Consider the following 22848-nt stretch of genomic DNA (forward strand, 5'->3'; position numbering starts at 1 on the left):
AAGGAGGTATCATTTTAACCAACACACAATGGAAAATAAAAATACACTGCTAAAATAGCATCCTTTTAACAAGTATACTGGATAATAATGGATTGCAAACATGATCACAAGTGAATTGAGGTATATGATTATCTTTTTTGGCACTTTCCATGCCACAGGGTTAGTGTTTAAGTATAGGTTCTGGCTTTGCACATTAGAAATTATTACTATCTTTTGTTTTGCTTCATGTTTTAGGCTTCTTTTATTCACCAATAATAATAAATAAAGAAAAGATTTCCATTGTGCATTCTTTTTCTCTGTTGCTGTTTTGTAAATACATTGCAAAACTAAGGCTACGTACACACAACAGATGATTCTCGTCTGATAATTGCCTCAAGGCCGAGATTGGAAGAGAATTTGGCGTGTGCACAGTGCTCGCCATTCATCGTCTCGACGATCGTAATGAAAGTAAAGGCGAGGGAGCGCAGCAGGGTGCGTCGTTCTCCCCCTCCCCTCTCCGTAGAGCAGAACAGCACTGTATGTACAGCGCTCGTTCAGTCTTTTGTCATTAGAAAGGATCATGAAAGATGTTTTCCAATGACAATTATTAAACGTGTGTACACAGCTTTAGATTCTGGTAAATTGGTCATACCGTAGCTAAATGTCTCAATTGGGGATACATCTGCCATCCTTGGGTGTTAACAACAGAAATCACATGCCCCATTATCTGCTCAGCTGGACCAACACATGGCTGAAATGCAACCTATAAAAAAGTTTGACCCCCTTTTTTTTTTTTACAGAAAAGGGACAAGCACATAATAAAATCTCTTTGAAAAAATATTTCTTCCAACATCGACAATGAGCTCTATTAATTTTCTACATAGCCCTATAATCTGCAAGTCGTCAGAGAGGATGATTTAATTATTGAATTCCTTCTCTAAAAGATTTGAAAAGGTGAGTACATGGATGTAAAATAAATCACAATCTTTAAAATTATAAGCAAATAGATTTGAAAATGCCTGTGAACAAGCTGGGGGATGTCCCCAGGATGTCACAGCTGGAATATTGGTGATCATTAGTACCTTTAAGATGGTTCTAATGATAAAATGAGACATTAGTGCATGAGCTCTGGACTCATGGTAAAAAAAAAAATCCTAAATTCATCTGTGCATCAGTTCTCTTTTAACACAGTTTAGTAAGTGAAAACCCATTATTCCATTACCCATAAACTAACTCAGGATTCTGACAGCAAAGTTTCTAGTTCTGCCTACCCTCAGTGACTATAAATAGGATGTCTCATTTATTCCACATAGTTTATTTTTTTTACTTTTAGTGCACAGAATGCAACAGGAAATATCTGTAGTTTGGCTTTCAAAAGGCTCTAATAGCCTAGAGCAGTGACTCCCAACAAGGAAACCTTGTGGATCATTCAACTATAAGAATAAAAATAAACAATAAAGTTGCACTTAATAATATTATACAGTATTTATATAACACCAACATATTACGCAGCGCTTTACAAAGTCCCTTAAAGGGGCTCAGAATCAAATGTACCTACCTCATATGTCATATGTCTTTAATACAGTCTAAGGTCATTTTGGGGGGAAGCCAATAAACCTAACTAACTGCAAGTTTTTTGGAAAGTTGGAGGAAAACGCAATATCCAGGGAAACCCACGCAAACATGGGGAGAACCTGCAAACTCCATGCTGATAGTGTCCTGGCTGACATTTGAACCTAGGACTGCAAAGGCCAGAGTGATAACCTCTGAGCCATGTGGAGACATGTATTGTTATATCCCGGTACTTATTAATGCATCATTCAGTTTATTTTATTTTTTAAAGCAAAGCATTTGCTATCCCCCTCTTGCAATCCCTGTACAGAAGAGCTTAGATCGGTAAAAAGGGAGAAGCAGCACAAGAAGCCAGCCAGTTGTGCTGACGTGTTTATGTACCAACAAGGATTAGGCTAGCAGAAAGAGAAAATGGAGTGACAGAGAGATAAACACATCAGTATGCAGTTATTCTTTCACTGTCCTGTTACAGGGAGGTATAAGATTTGTGATACTTAACTGTAGCTGAGAAAATGCAGGTCTCTATTGCTAGACTGACAGGCTATGCTGTGTGGCTGTTGTTTAAATATCACTAGCGTTCTTTACCACTCACTATTGCCAGCTGGTTCTTTAAGAACCAAGGCTGCTGTGCGAGTGACTGAGCAGCTGGCAAGATGCCAGTTAACTATATTAGTTGCCAATGGATGCACATATTCAGTTAAGCCACTCCTGTATTTCAGGCACCCCTGCCACAAAGTTTATTTAATTAATATTTAATTATTGACAGCAAACAAGGTGAGTAAAAATTATCAAAATATTAACAATTAATAATATTGTTTGTCTTTTAAGATGTCCAGGTAATGCTTTAAGTTGATTTCAACAGCTATGACAATTTTTTTCTACATGTTTTTATATTTTATTAGTACATCAAAATACAAACTTGATTGACTCCCACATGGCTCCTTTATTCATTAACCTGATAATAATGTATGTAGCCCAAAGCTCATTCTAAGCTGCATCACAACATAAAAAATTTTTATTTGTTTTTTAAATAAAATTTAAATAAATTTTTTAAATAAAAATTTGTATTTTCTTTGCTTTGACACCTTATCCACATCATGCAAAATACATAGATCTAGTTTTTAAATTATTTAGAAAATCTTGAAAGCCACTGTAAACCATGGTGCCTTGTCTTTTTAGTGGATGTCAAACATTGTGCTGTACACTATATGTGTACATGTCTGTATTTATACAAAATCATATATACCTTTCAGGCTTCTATAAAGTAATATTCAGTGAGAATTAAAGAGGAAAACCCTGATTGATGTGATCTCATTTGTCACCATGTTCTCAATGTGTGCCCCCAGGGTGTGGGTATCATTCGGCAAGACTAATCATACTGACGCACCTGTAACTGCCATGACAAGAGGAAATTAAAATCTGAGGCTCCCTTCAACAGGACACCATTGCTGACTTACTATACCATGTTAGTGTGCTTCTGTGTAGTGGCACCTATCATTGTACAGGAGCAGGGCTTTACTTCCTTAAGTCACAGGTGACTCCCTGATGATTGCTGGACTGTTCACTTGGTTGATAATGGCCAGGAAGTGGCCGAATAGTGGAGAAAGCACAAATCCACCTAATTATTAAAGCTATGACAGCAGAACGATTTATAGTTATAAAGCAACAGAACAAGAGTTACTAGAAAGAATCACATATCACAACATTTTCTGCTATTTGTCTGGAGCAATTAAAGACAAAGTATTTTTTCAGGGCAAGGTTTTTCCTATAAGATTGCAAAACTTCAATTTATGAGTTTAGTTCCACTTATACCCTATACCTGTCATATAATGTTTTAAGCATTTTTCATTAAAGGTAAATTTACGTACCAGACACTAGTTTTTTTTCTAGTACAGATATTTCCTATGTACATATATTTACTGTTCTTGAATTGGCCCACAGATATATATAGGTGAGCGTTTACCAATTATTTTTTTAGCCAATTTAGGTGGTGATCTAATATTTATGCAGAACTTGCACACACAAGGGTTGGTCTGGTTGGAAAACATAGTTGGGTTATTACTGGATTCTCCATGATGAGCTGGTGACACACATATCTGCAGAACCCTACCTTATCCCTCTCCATTTTGTTTACACAATATGCCCTGGATTTTGCCGATTGCTAATGGGAGTAAAATTCTAAAGTCTAGATGAGGCCCATAGTGTGACCCCAGGCTCCAGTTAACAGTGGTTATTGTTTCCCTGCATAAATGCTTAAATTAGGAGAAGCAGTTTTAGACTTCTTGTATTCTGCTACATCTTGTGAAATGTAGGAGAGCCTACTACTTACTCTGTGTTAGATACCACTTTATGAGGAAGCCAGGCAAGGTGTATTACAATAACTGTCACAATGTTCTAAATGTTAATCTCTATCAGTCTTAGGTCTGACATAGTTTAAGCCTCTGGACATCACCCAAATAAATCTCCTAGTTTAAACCACTAGTTTTATCGTTTCTGGCCTTTTACAGGTAAAATGATTGCAGATACTTTGTGCTTTTTAAAAATAATTTGGTGATATCAGAGGACACTCTTGATTTTCCCTATATCTAAGTAAGTTGGCCAAGGAAATGAACTGCATTTTTGAATGGCAACATAGTACACCAACACATGTCTTGTGCTTTGCGGTACTACAATGCACCAGTGGGCACAACCTAGCCCTGTGAAAATGTTGTGTTTACTTTCTCTACTGTGCCTTCTGTAGCCTCTCTCAATCAAGTGACTGCACAGCATCAAATTATGCAAACCCTGAACAGAACATTGTATGGAGGCTACAACTGGCTCAAGTATATGTTGACAAAAAACAATGAGGACAAAATGCCCCTTCAGATAACATATCATGTGCAAAAATCTATTTCCATATAATACATTTTCTTTAAATCATTCTCAGAAATCCATCCTCTTCAAGGAGTATTTTACATCAGCATGAAAGCAACACCTCAAAGTCAATTGGGACTAGCTGTACGGGTAAAACAAGACACATTCTCATATCTCAATTGTACTTTCAATTTACCTGTGCCCAAAATCCTAATGAATGTTCGCAGAACACTGTTACAGTCAGTGAGTTTTATAATTCTGTTGAACAATGCTGCAGAAATTTACAGGCAATCTTAAAGTGAATGATGTCTTGGTGTGTTTCCAAAGGCGGACTACAATATATATCTGAATATTTATACGGCAATAAAAAACATGATTTTCCTCCCATATTTAGATTATAATAACTAATCACATTTGAATTTGGCACCTGGATTTTGTAGAATAAAAGCCTATTAAAAACTCCAACCTTTCCTCCTGATCACTGACAAAATATCTAATTAACAAAAGAAATACTCCGGGGCCAGTATGAATAGCAAAATTTTGCCTGCTCTTTGTGTAGGTGTTAGACCGCAGTAACACTTGCTGGGAAAATCTATTCAAGTCATATACTGAACAAACAGGTTATTAAGTTATGAAGGTATATTCAGATTACCTTAAATCCCCCGCTCATAACAATTTTTAAATCCAACTTTTCTTTTTCCCTTTAAAACGATTTTTTTTGGTCTGTAATAAAAAAGGGAAATAAATAAGATACTTCTTATTTATAAGTACATTTATACTAATGTGAAATTTAAGCTAAAGTCCCGTCACCTAAAAATGTAATATGAGGAAATCAGTTTAATATGGTGGACACAAAAAAAAAAATACAATACCTAAAGTAGGTTCTAACTTCCCTTATTGTACCAAAAAAAATCAGTGTTTCGAATAAAGCTGGAACTAAATTTTCACTTAAACATACCTGCCTGATCATTTTCTGTCAAAAATGATGAGCTAGCCATACCCATAGCATCCTGGCTTCCCATGGCTGCTGGGACTGAATGATCTCCAGCACGCTTGCACAGGAGTAACATCATTCTAGCCAATTAGGATGGCTGAAGACTGAAACAAGAAAAAAAAGAAGGAAGAACATGGCGGCGCCCACAGTAGAACAGGGATAGATGAGTGTAAAAAGAGTTTAGTTTCACTGGTATTGGGAATCAGGGATATGTGGAAGGTAGGGTGTAAAAAAACACTAATCTAGTGTTCATTCACAGGTTAACTGGCTCCTCCAGAAATTGTGTAACAATATCATTTTTATATAGTCCCAGAGACAGCATACACCGATGGTGCATATTAGCATTTACAAAAATTGTACAGTATGTTTCATGGCATTATATCAGTTTCATTAAACTAGAAGACACCTGCCTTGTCTGACAGATAGAAGTTGACCAGTAGCGGCAAGTGAATCCCTCCCTGCTCTTCTTCATGCACAACTCTGTTGCTGGACAATTTCTATGAAACTCCCATCTAAATAAAAGGTTGAACACAAATATACTATAAAAAACAGTGAAGGAGAAGCAGAATTCGGGTAAGTCATCAAATGTTATCACTCTGCTCTTTCCCCATATTAGAATGGTTCCTGACTGGATGCTGCTAAACATGATCAGCTGCTAACAAGGACCTATACTGAAGGATTTTATAAGTTGCCAATGCTGTATCCATTCTATGGCTGTATATGAAGCTGATTTTTTGGTTTCAGTAGTTTCAATCACACACCTGAAGTGAGCGCTCAGCTAACTGCAGCACAATTAGATGAACACCTGAGCTGCATGATTAGTCTAAATAGAAAAGTGATGCGCAAAAAAAATCTTAAAATGTGAAAGACAAAACAAATGTCTTTATTGGTCTGATTATCATCACATCACATCATGTGTTAACTATAACTTACATGTTTTACAAAGATGTTTTATGGAAGAGTGATGCAAAGAAAGTCATTGCTAGAAAATATTTTTGGAGTTTGTCAACAGCATGTAAACAATAAAGGAAGCTTGGAAAATGTTCTTTGATCTGATAAAATCATACTAGGTGTGTTGGAGAGCCAATACTGATCATTACCCTGAGATGAACATCCACAGTAAAGGGTTTTTTTTTTAGTTAAAAGTGACCCCGAGTGTGACTCAGTAATACCGCTTTTTGCAAGTAAAATCCAGTCACACTCAGGATTACTGCTAGGGGGCTTAAACTCCCTTGGGCTGGACAGGATACACTTTCATCAGTAAATTTGGGCAACACAGGACGGGTCCAGGACTGAAAACATTTGCTAACAAATAACAAATTACTTTTAGGAAACCATTCCAGGTTTGCTGGATCACCCAGCTTAATTATTGAAAGTTTGTCTTCTCCAGTGTTCGGGAGCTTTAATAAATCAGGCCATTACGCTAGGGTAATGCCTTTTATTGGAATGGCTACAATTAGGGACATAATGGAAAGAGTGACTTTGACAAAATATGAGACTGGGGTGAAGGTTAAATATTCAGCAGAACAAGGACTTAAATCTACAGCCATACTACATATGGTATGTAGTATACTACATACTACGGTTGTTAAAATGGAAGAATAGCTAAGTATGGCTCTGTCAAAACCCCAGACAATATTCCAAATGAGAAAATAAGGTAATACTTGATAATTGCTGTTCACCCATGGTAAATACTACAGATATATTTTTCTAAGCAAAATAGCAATAATTGCAAGATCCAGGTATGAAAAGCTGGTACAGATTCACCCTGAATGATGCAATCTGTATTTGCAAGCAAAGGGTATTCTACCAATTGCTAGTTTTGTGGACTGAAAATTTCTTCAAAGAATGAATGTCTGTTTTTATTATCCATTTGCAACAATAAAATGTAGTTTTGCATCTCCAGAAACGTTAATTATATTGAAAAATTTAAGTACCTTCAATTTCAATGCATTTCAAGTTGTAATACTATAAAATCTGGTAAACTGTGGGTGGTTACAAAGCACTGCATATATAAACAAAACATATCTATATAAGAATTACACTAGGAGGCTGCCAAAATAACAAAATATTACTCTGCACCTTTGCAAACTTTGTACCAATGTTCTTACCATATAAAAGTGTATCCAACTGAGGTGCTTGAGATTTTCATATAAAAAGTTTAATTCTCTGACTTTTTGTAAACCATAGCTTGCTAAATTAACTGTTATCTGTTATAGAAATACTAAAAATGTGTGAGGATTCCGGCCCTCGAAGACTGGAGTTTTAACACTCCTGTAGGAGGTCATTGTGGCTGACACACATTTAAAAGAAGTTTTTTTTTGTTTTATTTTAAAGAAGGTCATAAGGTCAGTTATAAATTGATAGTGGACTACAACCAAAAACAAATACCTAAATTTGTGTACCTGACAATCTGAAGCCCCAAATACCATACATATATTTTAAACCACAAAGACATTCATTTTTTTCTGTAAATACACTTAAAATCCTATGATAGTTTTAGATATAAACAAGTGTTTACTGAAAAGTATCCGATTAAGCTCCCCATTCTTCCTTGTTGATGTACAGTGATTTGTAAACGCTGCTGCATAAGATAGGCAGATGCCAGCAATGCTGCCATGTGGAGCCTACTGACATCCTTGGCATTGTATGATGGCAAAGAGAAATAATACAAGTGTTGCTGGCATGGTGGACTGAATGTTGGGCAAAACACAAGCCAAACAAGCGTATTTCCTGTCCAGCCGGCTGCGTGGGGAGAGTTTGATTCGGCTCCCGTCAGCAATGCGCTTTTCTCAGCCGTGAACATATTGAACTTCAATTCTTCCTGCTTAATCAGGGACATGTCATCTGCCTACCATCTCCCTCCTACACAGCCTGCCTGCTTCCCCTCTTGCCCTGGGGAAAATTAGGAGGGGATGTACGAAAGAGTCACTTGACTGTCCAGATTAAACCTAGAATGGCATTTAGGACCTCCAGGCCTTGCAGACTCAGAAAACAATATTAATAAATCATTAAACCACATACACAAGAAAGGGCAGATAAGGCTTAAACTGCAAAACTAAACAGCATTTTGGAGAGCTTTGAACTTTCATTTACAGCACGAGTTAGTAAAAATTTGTTTTTTTTTAACATCTCTGCATATGATTTACTTATCAGTATCCTATCCTATATATGTTCCATTCCTGTAAATGCCACTTAACCAAACCACCTAAATTATTACCAATTAATAGCAAGTCTGCCCACATTAATTTAATAACAATAAGCTTGAAAAAGTAGGATATAACTGTTAGTGGTTCACATGGAATAGATAAAAATACAATATTATAGAAGAACACTTAAATGAAAATGCATATCTTCTAACTGTTCAGATTTGTTTATTATGAAAGGAAATGTGTGCTGTTACTTATTTGTATTAGCCACCTGTCACAACAGCAATGTCATCTTAGTATGAGCTGGTAAGGAGGTTGACCTCTTTCCTACCTTACGGCAAAATGATAACAGAGAGTCTTTTCTTGCTTCTGAAGAAAATTAAGGTAAGTGTCCATTGGTTTTCTTTTCCAATGCTGCATTTGCTATTCTAACAGATTGGCATTTGATTAGCTATTCAAATGAAAGTAAATGCTTTTGATCGGCAAACACAGGATTTTTTTTTACATTTATGACCCATTGGGATGATTTCCATTGGCTTTCCATTGGCAATTTCCATTGGCAGAATTTCTTTTTACACAGTTTTCATTTGAAGGGGTGTCTTCATAGGACAACTTCCCCTATGTTGCTTAATCCAGTGGGATGGATTCCCTAACCCATTGGATTATCCTTAACTTCCTGTTCATTGGCAGTGGTCAGGAAGATGGGGCTGATGTACTAATATGGGTGCTAATCTTCACATATTAAAACAGTGTGAATATTTAATTCAGTTATCCAATCATGTGAAAAGCAAATTTCCTGTGCATTTATTTTAACTTTCATCACCTAATATGACCTAATTAGAAAATTAAAGCAGATATTCCCACAATATTTTGAATGAAGAGTATAATTCTTTTAGTCAGTGAATCAGCTCAAATACATTTACCTTGTGGCAACACAAACAGTAACGCAATTTGACACGGTCATAACTTGAAATTGTAATAATTGAAAACCACAGCTGATGTACCCAGCCACCCCTCCCTAACTACTACGCTGTCAATTGCAGACTTTGACAAACACTTTTTCATCTGGTTGAGTGCAGTTGAGGTTGTTGCTTTCAGGAACCCCACTACAAACTGCAGACGCAGTCCTATGAAAAAATGTGCGCACAAAATTGTTCCCAATGGCTCCTATTGAGTTCAATTAGAGTGGCTGGGGGAACGTGGTTGAGCCTGGGGAAGAACATTGCACACTTTTATTTGTAAAAGATATTCATTGCATTTATTTTCTAAAACTAAAATAACACTCTGAGGAAATAAGATTATAATGTAAAGATTTGTAAAAAAAAAAAAAAAAGAATACCTTGAAAAAAACTGCAATGGCTGCATGCCATTATGCAATCATTTAAAACTGTGGTAAATTCAGCAGATGAATACACGGGCCTTGTCTAAAAGAACAACATTAATGCTGTTAGCAGATTCTTTTTCTCACTGTATGTTTTCAGCATAGCGGGCATTTTTTTAATGGGTCTAACTTTCTCAGCATAACAGGTATTGTGCATGGAAAACATGTGTCTGTCTGCCTGACTGCATCATTGCTATCATTGACTACACTTGGCTGGGCCTCTACATCAGGCTGATTTTTACATTTTGTAGTTTTGCAGGAACACTTACATTAGGTTGATTGGTGCATACTGTTTCTAAAAAAATAATGTTTCTTTTCCTTTACGAACAATAGAGAAGGCTTGTTAGTTTTTTATCATGCTATGTATCTCATTGGGTGGTTGTGCCTTAACTTTCCTGTAGGCTTAAAAGGAATTGAGAGTATCTATTCTTAAACTGTTCTATGTGGAACAAAAGTCTCTATTGGAAGATCTCATTTCCTGTTCTGGTCTGAACATTTTTGACTATAACTTACTCTCATTCCCAGTGACATTAGTGTTAAGGGCTGATATATATATAATAACAGTTAGATTTATCCTGATGACCAGAATTCTGATGTTACCATCACAGGATGCAAGTTCATACTCAACCATTTCTAAATGCAAATAAGTAGGGACATTTAGAGTATGGTAGGGCCATTAGATTGTGAGCTCCTTTGAGGAACAGCTAGTAACATGACTAATGAATGTAAAGCGCTGTGTATTATGTTGGCGCTATATAAATACTGTGTAATTATAATAAAATAGGAATGAGTGCCTCACCACTCTGCACAATTTAGCCTTGCAACACAGGGCTGTGGCAGACTTGACATTATAAGACAAATTCTGCTTAGCATACATTTTATTAATAAATTCAATTTGATTAGTTTATCAGATTAGTGAGTAATTGAGGGGGCAGCTTTCTCCCTTTCCCTTTTCTAAATCATGAATGCTTTGTCTATCTGGATATGTTTTTTTATAGAGTTTGTGTACGTTGTTGCCATTTCAGAATTTCTTTGTTAGTATTTACTAGACAAATGTATACTTTGCATTTGATATGTACCACTGAATCATCAACAAATACCAATCTATACTGTATGATGTACTACTCCAGCCCTTTAAAGAGTTACTGTGAACTAAGTTTTAAACAGCATGTCATATTTTTAGTTTTACTGTGGAAAAACGCTGCTATTGATAACCAAATGAAGAAATCTACTCTTTTATAACATGATTTGGAGTTACCATAAAAGAATATTGAACAACAACATGAAACAGTAGACTTTTGGACTAACAACATTAGAAATGTATGTTTTTTTACGAGGCCAAATAATTAGTATGTGAACAACTTCTAGACAGTTTATGCATCCAAAGTCTGAACCAATAAAAATGAAAATGTCACAAACACAAAATAACAATGATCAGGAAGAGACGAACACAAGACAAGACAACAGGGCGGAAAAGATGAAGGGGGGGGGGGATTATGAGTGGGGGGAACCAACACATTCCTAAAAATAGGAAGCCTTAAATATTCATAGTGGGGGATTTATATCTTTTCCAGGGGTCCCAGATCCTATCAAATTTCACCATTTTATTGAGGAGAAAATGTGTCATCCTGTCGTTGATCTAAATCCAATCCATCCTGGCAAAGAATGGGTCCAGGACTATTGTATTGGATTTCCAAGACTTAGCAAGAGTGATCCGGGCAGCCAACATAATAAGTTTCAAGAGTTTCAGGGAGGGTTTCGGAACAACCAGATCACAACTGCTAAAAAGAGCTACCTCTGGAGAAACCCGCACATTCTTCTCCAAAACCTTAGAAGTGATATCAAATATCTTTGTCCAATAGACTACTGGTCAAGGCCACTACATATGCAGCATTGTGCCCCTGGTATCCTAGCCTTGAAAACACAAAGCAGAAGCTGAGGGGTGACATTTCGAGAGTCTCTCTGGTACCAGATACCAACTAATAGTACCTATTAGTTTGCCTCCACCAGGGCTGAGATGAGCGAAATTTTCGAAGTGGATAAGCAACTTCATTCCACTCCTCCCTGGATAAGAAGATCCCCAAATCATCTTCCCAAGAACACATGTATTTCAATTTGTGCGAGGAGGTCATTAATACAGTGTAAATCAGTGAGATTTGACCCTTCATGTGGGTCAGGGATTTGCAGGAACTTTCAAATACGGTGGGTCGCACTGGGCTAAGGGCCAGCCGAATTTTGGAGCACATGAAGGATCGAATTTGCCGATAGTGAAAATACTCGCAATCTGGCAATTTTACTGACTAGATATTTAAAACTAGAAATATCATGAACATTGATAATGTCATGTATTTACTCAAACCCTTTGCCAATCCACCAGACAAATCTCTCTAGATCTTTGCCATGAGTGAACTCCGGATTATTCCACAAGGGGGTGAGAGGAGCATGAGCCAAACACACCGCTGGGAAAGATCGCTATGTATCCCATATCTGAAGGGAGTTATACAATGAAGGACACCTTCTGAGTTGTCTATTTCTTAGAAGACCACATCAAAGGTTCAATATTTCCCAAAAAAACAGCAGACTCTTCCAAAGCTACCCATTGTAGCCTAATCCCTCGTATTGTGGAGTGCGAGAACTGTGAAACTTGGGCACATATATAGTAGTGACTGAAAAGAGGAACTCCCAAGCCCCCTTGTGAACGAGGGGCAAACATTGTCTTCCTCTGGATCCTACTTCATTTACACCCTCAAATGAAATTCATGATTTTGCTTTGGAGAGATGTCAAAACTGAGGATGGGACCTGAATGGGGAGGGTGCGAAATAGGTATAGGATATATGGTAAAATGTTCATCTTAACATTCGCTATCTGGCCTAGCCAGAATGGAGGAGCTGAGGACTAATTTTTCAAATCTGAATAGATTTTAGATTTTTAAGTAAAGGGGTGTAGTTGGCCTGAAACAGGGACTGATAAGTGGGCGTTAATTGTATCTCCAGGTATTGCAGCGAGTTCTCCTCCCAGCAGAGATCAAAATTATCTTTGACCGAAGAAGCTGGCGATCAGGAATATTGATGTTAAGAGCTTGGGATTTAGAGTCATTTACATGTAAGCCCGAAAGGGCTGCGGATTTTAATATATTTTTAAATAAATAAAACTTTAATTACGTACAACGAAATAAATTAGCCATTAATTTTTTTTCCACAAAATAAATTTAATAGATAATATTTGTATCAGCTATTATTATTATTATTATTATTATTAAACAGGATTTATATAGCGCCAACTATAAAAAAAAATTTGTATATTTTCTTGGACTATGAAGGTGGCTACAAGGTTGGTGCTGTAGTCAGGTAGTCATGAATAATGGGTGTGACATGAATATTAGCATCAACATTGAATTAAATAATTAGGTAATGTAGCTGGCATTTTGTCGCTTTAAAATGTATAGAACCAGGCCCCAGTAGTGAAATACTTCACAGCAGTGATTAGAAATACGACACTTCAACTCAGCATTACAATTATGTATTTGGCAAAGGGTCCCTTTTACTCTCACCGTCTCTCTAAACATGCATTGTTTGCCTTGCCAATAGTTTGGCCCTGCTAGGCAATGTTTCTTAGCTGGGCTTAAACTGTTCCAGACTATTTAATACTTCATATATTACTGCTATAAGTTAAAACAACATTTTATACAGGAAAAGGAAGAACTGTGTTTGATGCCAATAGCAGCAACCAGATTATTATTTTTTTCATACTGCACTGAATAGATAAAACTGAATATTTGATTAATTGCTATAATGTAAAACATTTTGTCATGCACTGAATAAAAACATTATTTTGTATGAAAGCTGTTCACATTATTGCACTGCAGGGAATTTCCTGCATGTTGCTTTTTTTATGTATTAACATGCATCAATAAGAATCATAAATACATAAAAAAGCATTAGAAGTATATCACATGAACTTTTATGAAGTTTTAGAGCCTATGTACTAGGGAGATGTTGTCATTTCTGTTCAAATTGTAAAAAGACAGTAAGGGATTGACTAGTATAAGAAATGCCAGTTTGACAAAACTACTAGATTTAAGGAGATTTAGGAAGAACTAACTTTACTTTCAACACAACAGCCAAATATTTTTTCTATATAAATGTTCAACAATTATACTGGTCAACAAACATTTTCTTGACAAACAGATTAAAGTCATTTTGCATTATGTTTGATTCACAGATTCCAAATGTGGTATTGGTTTTGTTAGAATGGCTCTAGTTTTTGAAATATTGACCTCAATAATAACCCCATAGAAAACTAATGAAACATGAAAATTAGGCAAAATTAAACTAGATTTGCCTACGTATACAAAATTACATTCTTAAAATAGTTAATGTCAATAAATTCTATATTCAGTATATTTACAGAACTAATCACAAAGACGTTATTGAAAAACTCTGTTTGTATGATTTCCTTTTATGCTGATGATCAGAACAATCACATTGAAGGCTCCAGCAGTAGTCTGCCATCATGTGTCTATCCCATCTGACATGATACATTTCTTCCATCACCTTTATATCTTGATGGAACCTCTCCCCTTGTTCCTCATTGAAATTGCCAAGGTTTTCTGGAAGTTTTTGCAAATGGCTATGGAGATAGTGTACCTTTATGCTCATAGTTGCACCCAAATTTTTAAAGTTTAAGAGCAAGTTTTGTACCAGTTCTTCATCATAATTTTGTGCTTTATGGTTATCCAAGAAGTTCTTGACAACCATGACATAGCTGTGCCAGGCAAAAGCTTCAGTATCAGTCATGTAACTTGTGAAATTTGAATCATTTATAAAGTTCCAAATCTGGTGTCCATCTAAGATTCCTATTTTAATTTTTCAGTACTCAGTCCAGGGAAGAATCTACAAATGTATTTGAAGCAATCACCGTCCTTTTTCAGAACAAATTGCTTCATTAATCCCAACTTTATGTGTAGTGGAGGGAGAATGATTTTTTCTTTGTCAACCATTGGCTCGTTAATGATGTTCTCTGGACCTTTTTTCATGTTTTCCCTTGGAGGCCATGTCTTATTTTTCCAGTGATCCTGCTTTGCTCCACTATCCCACAAGCATATGAAGCATGGGTACTTTGTGTATCCACTTTGCTGTCCAAGTAGGAAGTTCACCATTTTTAAATCAGCACATATGGAACATTGGTGTTCATGATAGCAAAGCTTTTGCAAGACCACTTCAGTTTTGCTGAGTGACCAATTGGAATTGATACATAGCAGTTGCCATTATGCAGTAAAACAGATTTCAAACTTCGAGTGGAACTGTCTACAAAAAGCCACCAGTCTTCTGCTCGGTATTCTGGTACTCCCAAATGGGCTAGTAGTCCAGGGATGTTACAACAGTACACAAAGTCTCCATCTTCTCTGAAATATGGTAGGAGTGTCACCTCTCTTGTCCTATAAACCGGTATTTTAACTTCTGGTCTCAGACAGTACTTTTCTTTTAATGAAGACTCTTTAATGAAGATGCTAAAAGTTCAGATGCTTGTTTTGACAGACTTAGGTCACGTATTAAATCATTGAGCTCTTCTTGGGAGAACTGCTGGATTGATAAAACACTTCCTTCATATTCACTTCCACTGCTTACTCATGGATTACACTCCAAACCCTGTATATCCTCCATGTCAGATACAGGAATATCAGGGAGTGTACTGAACACTGGTATGGGAACATCAGCACCATGCGGCACAGGTCGTCTTGCTGATTCCAAATCAGGGTACTCCCACTTGTTTTTCTTTGAAACCTTTTACATTCCCAGCACAAAAATAACAATCATTATAATGATTTTGGGGCTCTTACCATACCATAGGTACACAAAATTTAAAACTTTTCAGTTTTCCATATTTTTACTGATGTAGACACTCTACACAAGTTTTGCATACCATCTGGGGAGCCCAATACTTATCTTGGTCCCCCTATTTATTACCAAAATATGCAAGATATGCCTGTTTCACAAATTCTGTAATGTTTATTCTCTGTTTTTGCTGAGAATATTCACCACAAATGTAGCAAAAAACATTAGGGTCATATAAACAACTTCTTTTTGAAGAACTCATATTTCTTTAAAAAAAAAGTATGAATAAAAAAAAAGGCAAATAAAAGTTTCATGAAAATAATGCTACATTTAATATAAAAATGCAAAACATGGGTTTAAATAAAGATTGATAATATTATGCTGTGGTAACATTTGTTGTTGGTAAAATCTTCTATTCGGATTCTTGTATTATTTCAAGAACTAGAGCCAATTCAATGAAACTGATGTCATTTCTGGATTCAGCAGACCTAAAATACACTAAATATATTGAAAAATCCTTGGCAAGTGAAAAATTTTTTTTTTGGGTTGAGCTGTGTTATCATTCTAACAATTCTTGAAAATGCATTAATTAATTAAATGAAAAACACATAAAAAGTACCTTCAGACTATGCTTAAAAACAGATTTTGTATGTGCTAGTTAGAATTTTTAACCTAACCTTGAACTGTCTGACCACAGGTTGCTTGGAGAACAAAATGCAATTTTTGCTGGTGCTGATTCTCTTGTGTTTTCCTAGCAGTAAATTATAGATATTTTTGTGGTGTTCCCATTATTCGCCAAGCACCTGCTGTTTGCTTCTTCTGACTATGCCACTAAATCACACCCTGGAGTTTCCTGCAAAAAAAATATTTTTGGCATTCTCAATGGCCTGTTAAAGAAACCACTGTGCCACAGTTGGTAAACCCAGAGGGCAGTTCATAATGCAGGTCATGCTGTCCTAATCTCCTGTTTCTATCAAACACTTGAAACACTTTCTGTTACACGTTTAAAATTTTGAAGATTTTAGCCATCTCACCTCTTTTTTTCCCTTTGTAACTGGCCTCAATATTTATCCACTATGCTAGTCACACTGCCTGACAGTCTTATTCTTTTTAACAATTTGCTTTTTTTGTAATAATGTGTTATGAAGAGCAATGAAGTGCTGTGAAGCATATCAGCAAATTAGGCTATTTTTAACAGTTTAGTGTAGTCAGGCTAATGATAGCTGACATCTGGTTGGTTGATAGTGACACATCATTACTCTTTGTACTCTGCCATTAAGTAATGATCATTACTGTTTGCTGACATTCTTACCTCCATATCATACAAAGTTATCAACAAAGGGGAAGTCATTTCTGCTCTCTTTCATGTCTTCAATGCGGTATATAGAGGGCTCTGTAGCAAAGATTACTGAGAGTGTTTCCTTTGCCGCCTCATGCCTGATATTTAGCATTTGCCTATATACTTTTATACATTTGACACATAAAAAAGCAGTGCAAGAGAGAAAAAAAAAACACAATAAGGTGATGTTAATGTTTCCTTAAATGTGTGAGTTCTTTTTTTTATTTTTGTTTTAAATTCTGTACCATTTTAACTCACCCCTTCGACTCCACTCTCGTTTCTCTAGAATATCCAGGTTTGCTCTTTAAGCAGTTCACATATATACTGTACATAGTTTGTAAACCTGCACTAAGTTTGAGGTCCATATGTGAACTAACAAAGAAGGTTAGCTAACATTATGGGCCTGATTTATTAAAGCTCTCCAAGGCTGGAGAGAATACACTTTCATCAGTGAAGCTGTGTGATCCAGCAAACCTGGAATGCATCTGGTCCAGGATTCAAAACATTTGCTAGCAAATGACAAATGAGTTTAAAGAAATCCATTCCAGGTTTGCTGGATCACCCAGCTTCACTGATGAAAATGTGTTCTCTCTAGCTTGGGTCAGCTTTAATAAATCAGGCTCTATATATCACTGGAGAGCAAGTAGGCTGATTGTGGGCTCCCTCCAAATCCAACTATCCAGAAAGGATTTAGTATTTAAAAGGAAACTAGACTCCAAAAAAAACAAAACAAAACTAAAACACACTTACCTTCAATCCTGCAGGGCAGACCGATCAATCTGAGGGTGTACGGCATCTGGTACTGCGTCATTCCGACATTCGTACAGGAGCCGGCGCTCCGGGCACCGCCATCTTCGTCTTCTCTTTCTGGTTCTTCACCCTACGTCACCCAACCCAGGCGAGAGATTGGGCGACGTAGCATGAAAAAAAAAATTGCCCATTTCACTGCGCATGCATCTTTAAACAAAAAAGCTCGGGCTTGCGTAAAAGGAGCACCCAAGAGGCTTTGTGTTACCATTCATTCTTGACCGCCTAGGCGGCCAAAAATTAGGAGGTGGTGCTGCACCCTTTTTTTAAAAAAAAAAGGGTGTTGCGCTTAAAAAAATAAATACATTTTTTATTCTACATAAAAGGGTTCTCTTCCCTTTTATGTGAAGTGAAAATTCTGAGTTTAGGTACACTTTAACGTTTCTACCATCAAGTCCAAGGTTCACAAATGAAAAATACTGCAGCGATGGAAAAAGTAAGAAACAGTATACTGAAATTTGAAGGTTTAGCATCATTTTAAGTGGATTTTCCTGTAAGGATGAGGGAGTGCTCCAAAAATTCAAATCTCAGCACTGCTGATGGCCCAGAACTAATTCCTGGTATTTCTGGTATTAAAAAAGTTTTAATTGTCTGTTTTAAAATTGCAAGCAACGTGATAAGTATTGCAATACATGATCATGAATTAGTAAAGGTCTCCAAGGCTGGGGAGGATACACTTTCATCAGTAAAGATTGGTTATCCAGCAAACCAGGAATGGATCTGGTCCAGGATTGAAATTATTTGCCAACAGGTTTGCTGAATCACCCAGCTTCAATGAAATAAATTTATCCTCTCCCGCCTTGAGGAACTTAAATCAAGCCCCATGTGTCCTTGTGTTGTTTTTTGTCATTCCTGTGACCAAAGAAGTAATTTTTCAATACTCTCTGCACACAATAATACCCAAAAAACTGAGAATAAAACATTTATGTTTTTGTCTCTCTTTTCTCATTACTTTATGTGCTACTCAAGTTATGGTGAGAGGACTTGGATGTTTAAATTTAATGAAAATTCTGTTTTCAGTTATTTTTTGTTTTTCTAACTCCCCAATAACATAGACTTTTACCTGTTGATTCAGAAAGTGGATGAAGTTTATTGAATTATTGATTTTGCTCAAAGTTACAAGTTAATTTCTTCATTTTGATGCCATTGCATTCTATACAATCTTTATGTCCCTAATTAGATCACAGCTATGAGCTGCAAAACCATAACATTGGCTTCAAGTTTTTTCTTAGCTCTTTCCCCTTTTTTCATATGTTGCCATGTTGTCACCTACAATTTTGTTTGTTTAATTCTGATACAGATCTTGAATAATGCATGATTATAAAGAGATATCAGGGTTGACTTTTTTGAGATGTAATAATTGCATAGTTTGTAATATCAAAGAGATTGGAAAATGAGTGTCTTACTGTGGGCTAGGCACATTCTACATGCCCACACTGAACAAACAGAATTCTGCTTACACTAGCTAATAAAAACTTTTTTCTCTCAAGATGTTATAACCAGGGTGCTTGCTAAGAGTTTTTCATCAAAAATAGGAAAGTCTTTCAGTGATTTCATTAAAAAATGTGTAAAAAATGCAACTTGTCTTTCCTTTAGGGAAAGGAATAAATTAGTAATCATAAAATCTGGTCTGAAATCCTATTAACTCCAAAGTACATGTTTGTTCACTTAAGAAACATTTCTTTAAGCCTAAAAAGGAGCTTAAGCATTTTAACAGGTTAAACCTAATGTTGAATTGAAATAATGAATTTAACAAAATCAAATAAAAAATGGATCTCTTTTCATCAACGTTTAATCAAAATATTGACTGAACATTGAATGTGATGCGCAGTGGTAATCCAGGTAAATGATCATTTACCTGATTTTGCACAATGTTTGTCCACCCTAACTCTTGGTCTAAAATTTCCCCCCTTCTATCAGGTTTGCATTGTGTCTGATTACAATAGAAGTAATACTCCATTTTATCTAATCCCATAGAAGAACAAGCAGGACATTCTTCATATACTGACATTTTAAGTAAAAAGAGATGACTAGATTCAGTCAAATGTCTAATATACAATAGTTAGATTAAAGTAAATTGAGTAGGCTGAAGTGCCTGTTAGCTCTTTACTTGATCATAGATTGATATCACTAGTTGACTGGTATTCAAAAAATGTTGGGATCAGGAAGCTCCCTATTGCAAAAAGGGAAAGGAAATGTCACTTCTGCAGTAAGCATTCTTATCTGCCTTATCGCTGTCTCTTAGTTCAAAATTCCCTCAGTTGCGCATTTGCAGCTCAGCATATGTTGACAGGATATGCGACACATTCCAGCTACCCCTGCAAATATGAACGTGCGCCTGCATGGGAGTTATGTCATCCTTTTCTGGCCAATCAAGATGGCCAAAAATTGTAATGAGGAAGAGCATAAAAGCATAAAGATGGTGGCGCCCACGACAGAACACGGACAGGTGACTTTACACTAGGTTTTGTTCTGCTTTAAAGTGACGCACTTTATTAAATGAATAAAAATAATAACAAAGTAGCTACATGTATAAAAAAATCATGGTATTTAGAGTTGTCTTTTGGTTATTTCATACCTGAGCAGATTTTAGGGTACAGAATACTTTAGAACATTATCTTTGCATTTACTTCTACTGCAGTTATGCAGATGTACAATCATACGTAAAAGACAGCCTGCCCTCCTCAAAATCTAGGGTTTTGTGTACCTGTATTCATCTTCTGGATACAGTTGATTACAGGTATGCACAACCTTAGAATTTAAGGAGGGTGTGCTGTCTTTTTCCCATGGGAATGCCTGATATCTGCCCCATATTTCACCTACTAAATTTAGGCTTTTCGGAGAAGTGTAAATCTGACTGCTAGCTGTCAGAAATTTTTTAGTACTAGCATTTTTTCTGCTTTCAATATTTGAGAGACTGTAAGATGCCAAAAATCAGTATGTCTGAATTTTGCTTCTTTGTATCACAAGCAAGAATTCTGAGATAACTGGATTACGTGCATAAGGTGGGGGGAGTATTTTGGCTATACCTGGATAAGAACTGAAATACTGAGCAGGTAAACCAAACTCCACTTTTATTTCCCTGCATTTATTTCAATGTGCATTTTTTTATTTTTTACTGGCATGTACTGTAAATCTCAATGTAGTAAACTCACTTGATGACTGGGGGCTGACAAAGTACTACAGACCATTGTTTTATAATGTTATATGTTTCTATTTATCAGTTTCTGAGATTGTTACAGCTCTGCCATATGGCAGAGCCCTAACAGAAAGGAGACGAGACCTGATTTTTTCCCCTACTGCAGTTAAGTACAACTATAGCCTCCTGTGAGACTGTTTAAACCAGGGGTGTCAAACTCAAATCACATAAGAGGGAGAAATCTAAAACACAGGCCAACAGGTTGCGAGCCAAACTTTTTATTAGCATACAAAGTCTTAGTAGAAGTATAGATCCTTCCTCACCCTGAGACACAATATCACACGACATCCTCGTGCATGATTCATCTTCTGAAAATAGGAACATGCTTGTCTTTGTGAAACATGAACATATATTCGCTTTCCCATCTTTTAATAAATTGTCTCCCTTCTGCATCAAGTTTTCTTTTGTTGGACATTTTGGGAGAGATTGCTTTTTTGTTCTTAGCAGCGTTTTCAGAGGTCTGTGTACCTGACCTATCCCAGCCTGTCTTGGCCTATCTATGTGAGGGGAGCCACTGACTGTGCTGAAGAGAAGGCCAGTGTCTCTGAGTCTGGAGTCATTGCTAATGTAGCATCCCACTGAGATTCCATACCTGGAGCAGCAGCAGCATACTACTGGCACAGTCATGCTTGGTGCTGGATCTCGGCAGGAATGTGAAAAAGCAACTGGCTTCTACCTAGCTTTCTGGGACTGGGTCTGCCTGCCTGCAAATGTCAGGCACTTGGATGAGGTACAGTCACCAAGGGCCACATAGAATGGCTAGATGGTCCGGATTCGGCCCTCGGGCCTTATGTTTGACACCTGTAGTTTAAATAAACACCAAATAAAGTTACTATGTGATACATAAGCCTTGTATACTAAATAAAACTCTTCCTTAACCTTCCCTGACTGATCTTCCTTTACTTGTTCTCCATATGTTCCTGTGGGTCATTTAGTGATTGACAAGTTACCGGCTTTTGAATTAGCTGTGACAATGCTGATGGTCACACCTCCATAGTTTCATGGCACTGTAGTGCAAGCAGACAAGTTAAGCATGCATCATGGTGGACCTCACCGTAAAGATTTACAAGAATATGTGAGACTTTGCATGGAAATTACAAGACACAAAAAGTGCAGATGAACTTACAATTAGGTACTGCTTGCCAACACACAAGAATGGACAAAAGAACACAATTTTTGACAATGCAACAAACCACAACATACAGTAGTATACCTGTGTATGGCGGCACATTGCAACACGTGTATTGAGAACAAATAGCATCACAATGCATTAATACTGGTAGAATGGAGAACATAGACTATCATGGGTGAACCTAGGTGGTCCAGCAAACCTGGAATGGATTTCTGAAAAAAAATTTGCGATTACTTGGCAAATGTTTTAAATCCTGGACTGGATCCAATCCAGGTTTTCTGGATCATCCAAATTCACTCATAATAGTCTTGGAGAGCTTTAATAAATTAGGCCCATTACATGAGTGTTACCAAAACACATAAACGTAAATGAGCACTTAATGTTTCAAATACTTGAAAAATACAGAGTAAGGGCTTTTTCAGACCTGCAGTAAAAAACTTTGGGTGTTACCTCTTTTGGACACCTACTATGCACAGCTAGATGTCCAGGATCATTTTCAGGCAAAAAAGCTTGGTTTTTGCAGGCATTTACAAACACGAATACAAGCATTTGCAACAGCCTGTATAGCTGTATAGGCATTTTTTAAAAAAACAAAACAAAAAAAAACT

The 22848-nt window shown here is 36.6% G+C and overlaps 2 protein-coding genes across 6 annotated transcripts in view; both read right to left on the bottom strand.

The window, feature by feature from the left end:
• The window catches only part of MRPL23 (mitochondrial ribosomal protein L23), a 706510-nt gene extending 700515 nt beyond the window's left edge, over positions 1–5995 (bottom strand). Inside the window, exon 1 of the mRNA XM_072421761.1 lies at positions 5988–5995. The gene's annotated coding sequence lies outside the window, so the exon portion shown is untranslated. The remainder of the gene's footprint in view (positions 1–5987) is intronic.
• The window catches only part of SYT7 (synaptotagmin 7), a 251363-nt gene that overhangs the window by 171962 nt on the left and 56553 nt on the right, over positions 1–22848 (bottom strand). For 4 of the 5 annotated variants that reach the window (XM_072421756.1, XM_072421755.1, XM_072421754.1 and 1 more), the window contains exon 1: positions 5363–5440. The exons of the other annotated variant lie outside the window; for it this stretch is intronic. In XM_072421756.1, the coding sequence (XP_072277857.1) occupies positions 5363–5426 (64 nt within the window). In that variant the 5' untranslated portion in view covers positions 5427–5440. Of the gene's footprint in view, positions 1–5362; positions 5441–22848 lie in introns of those variants that run through there. 5 annotated transcript variants of the gene reach the window in all.

The sequence above is a fragment of the Pyxicephalus adspersus genome, chromosome 9 (assembly GCF_032062135.1).
Source record: "Pyxicephalus adspersus chromosome 9, UCB_Pads_2.0, whole genome shotgun sequence".
Taxonomy (NCBI): Eukaryota; Metazoa; Chordata; class Amphibia; order Anura; family Pyxicephalidae; genus Pyxicephalus; species Pyxicephalus adspersus.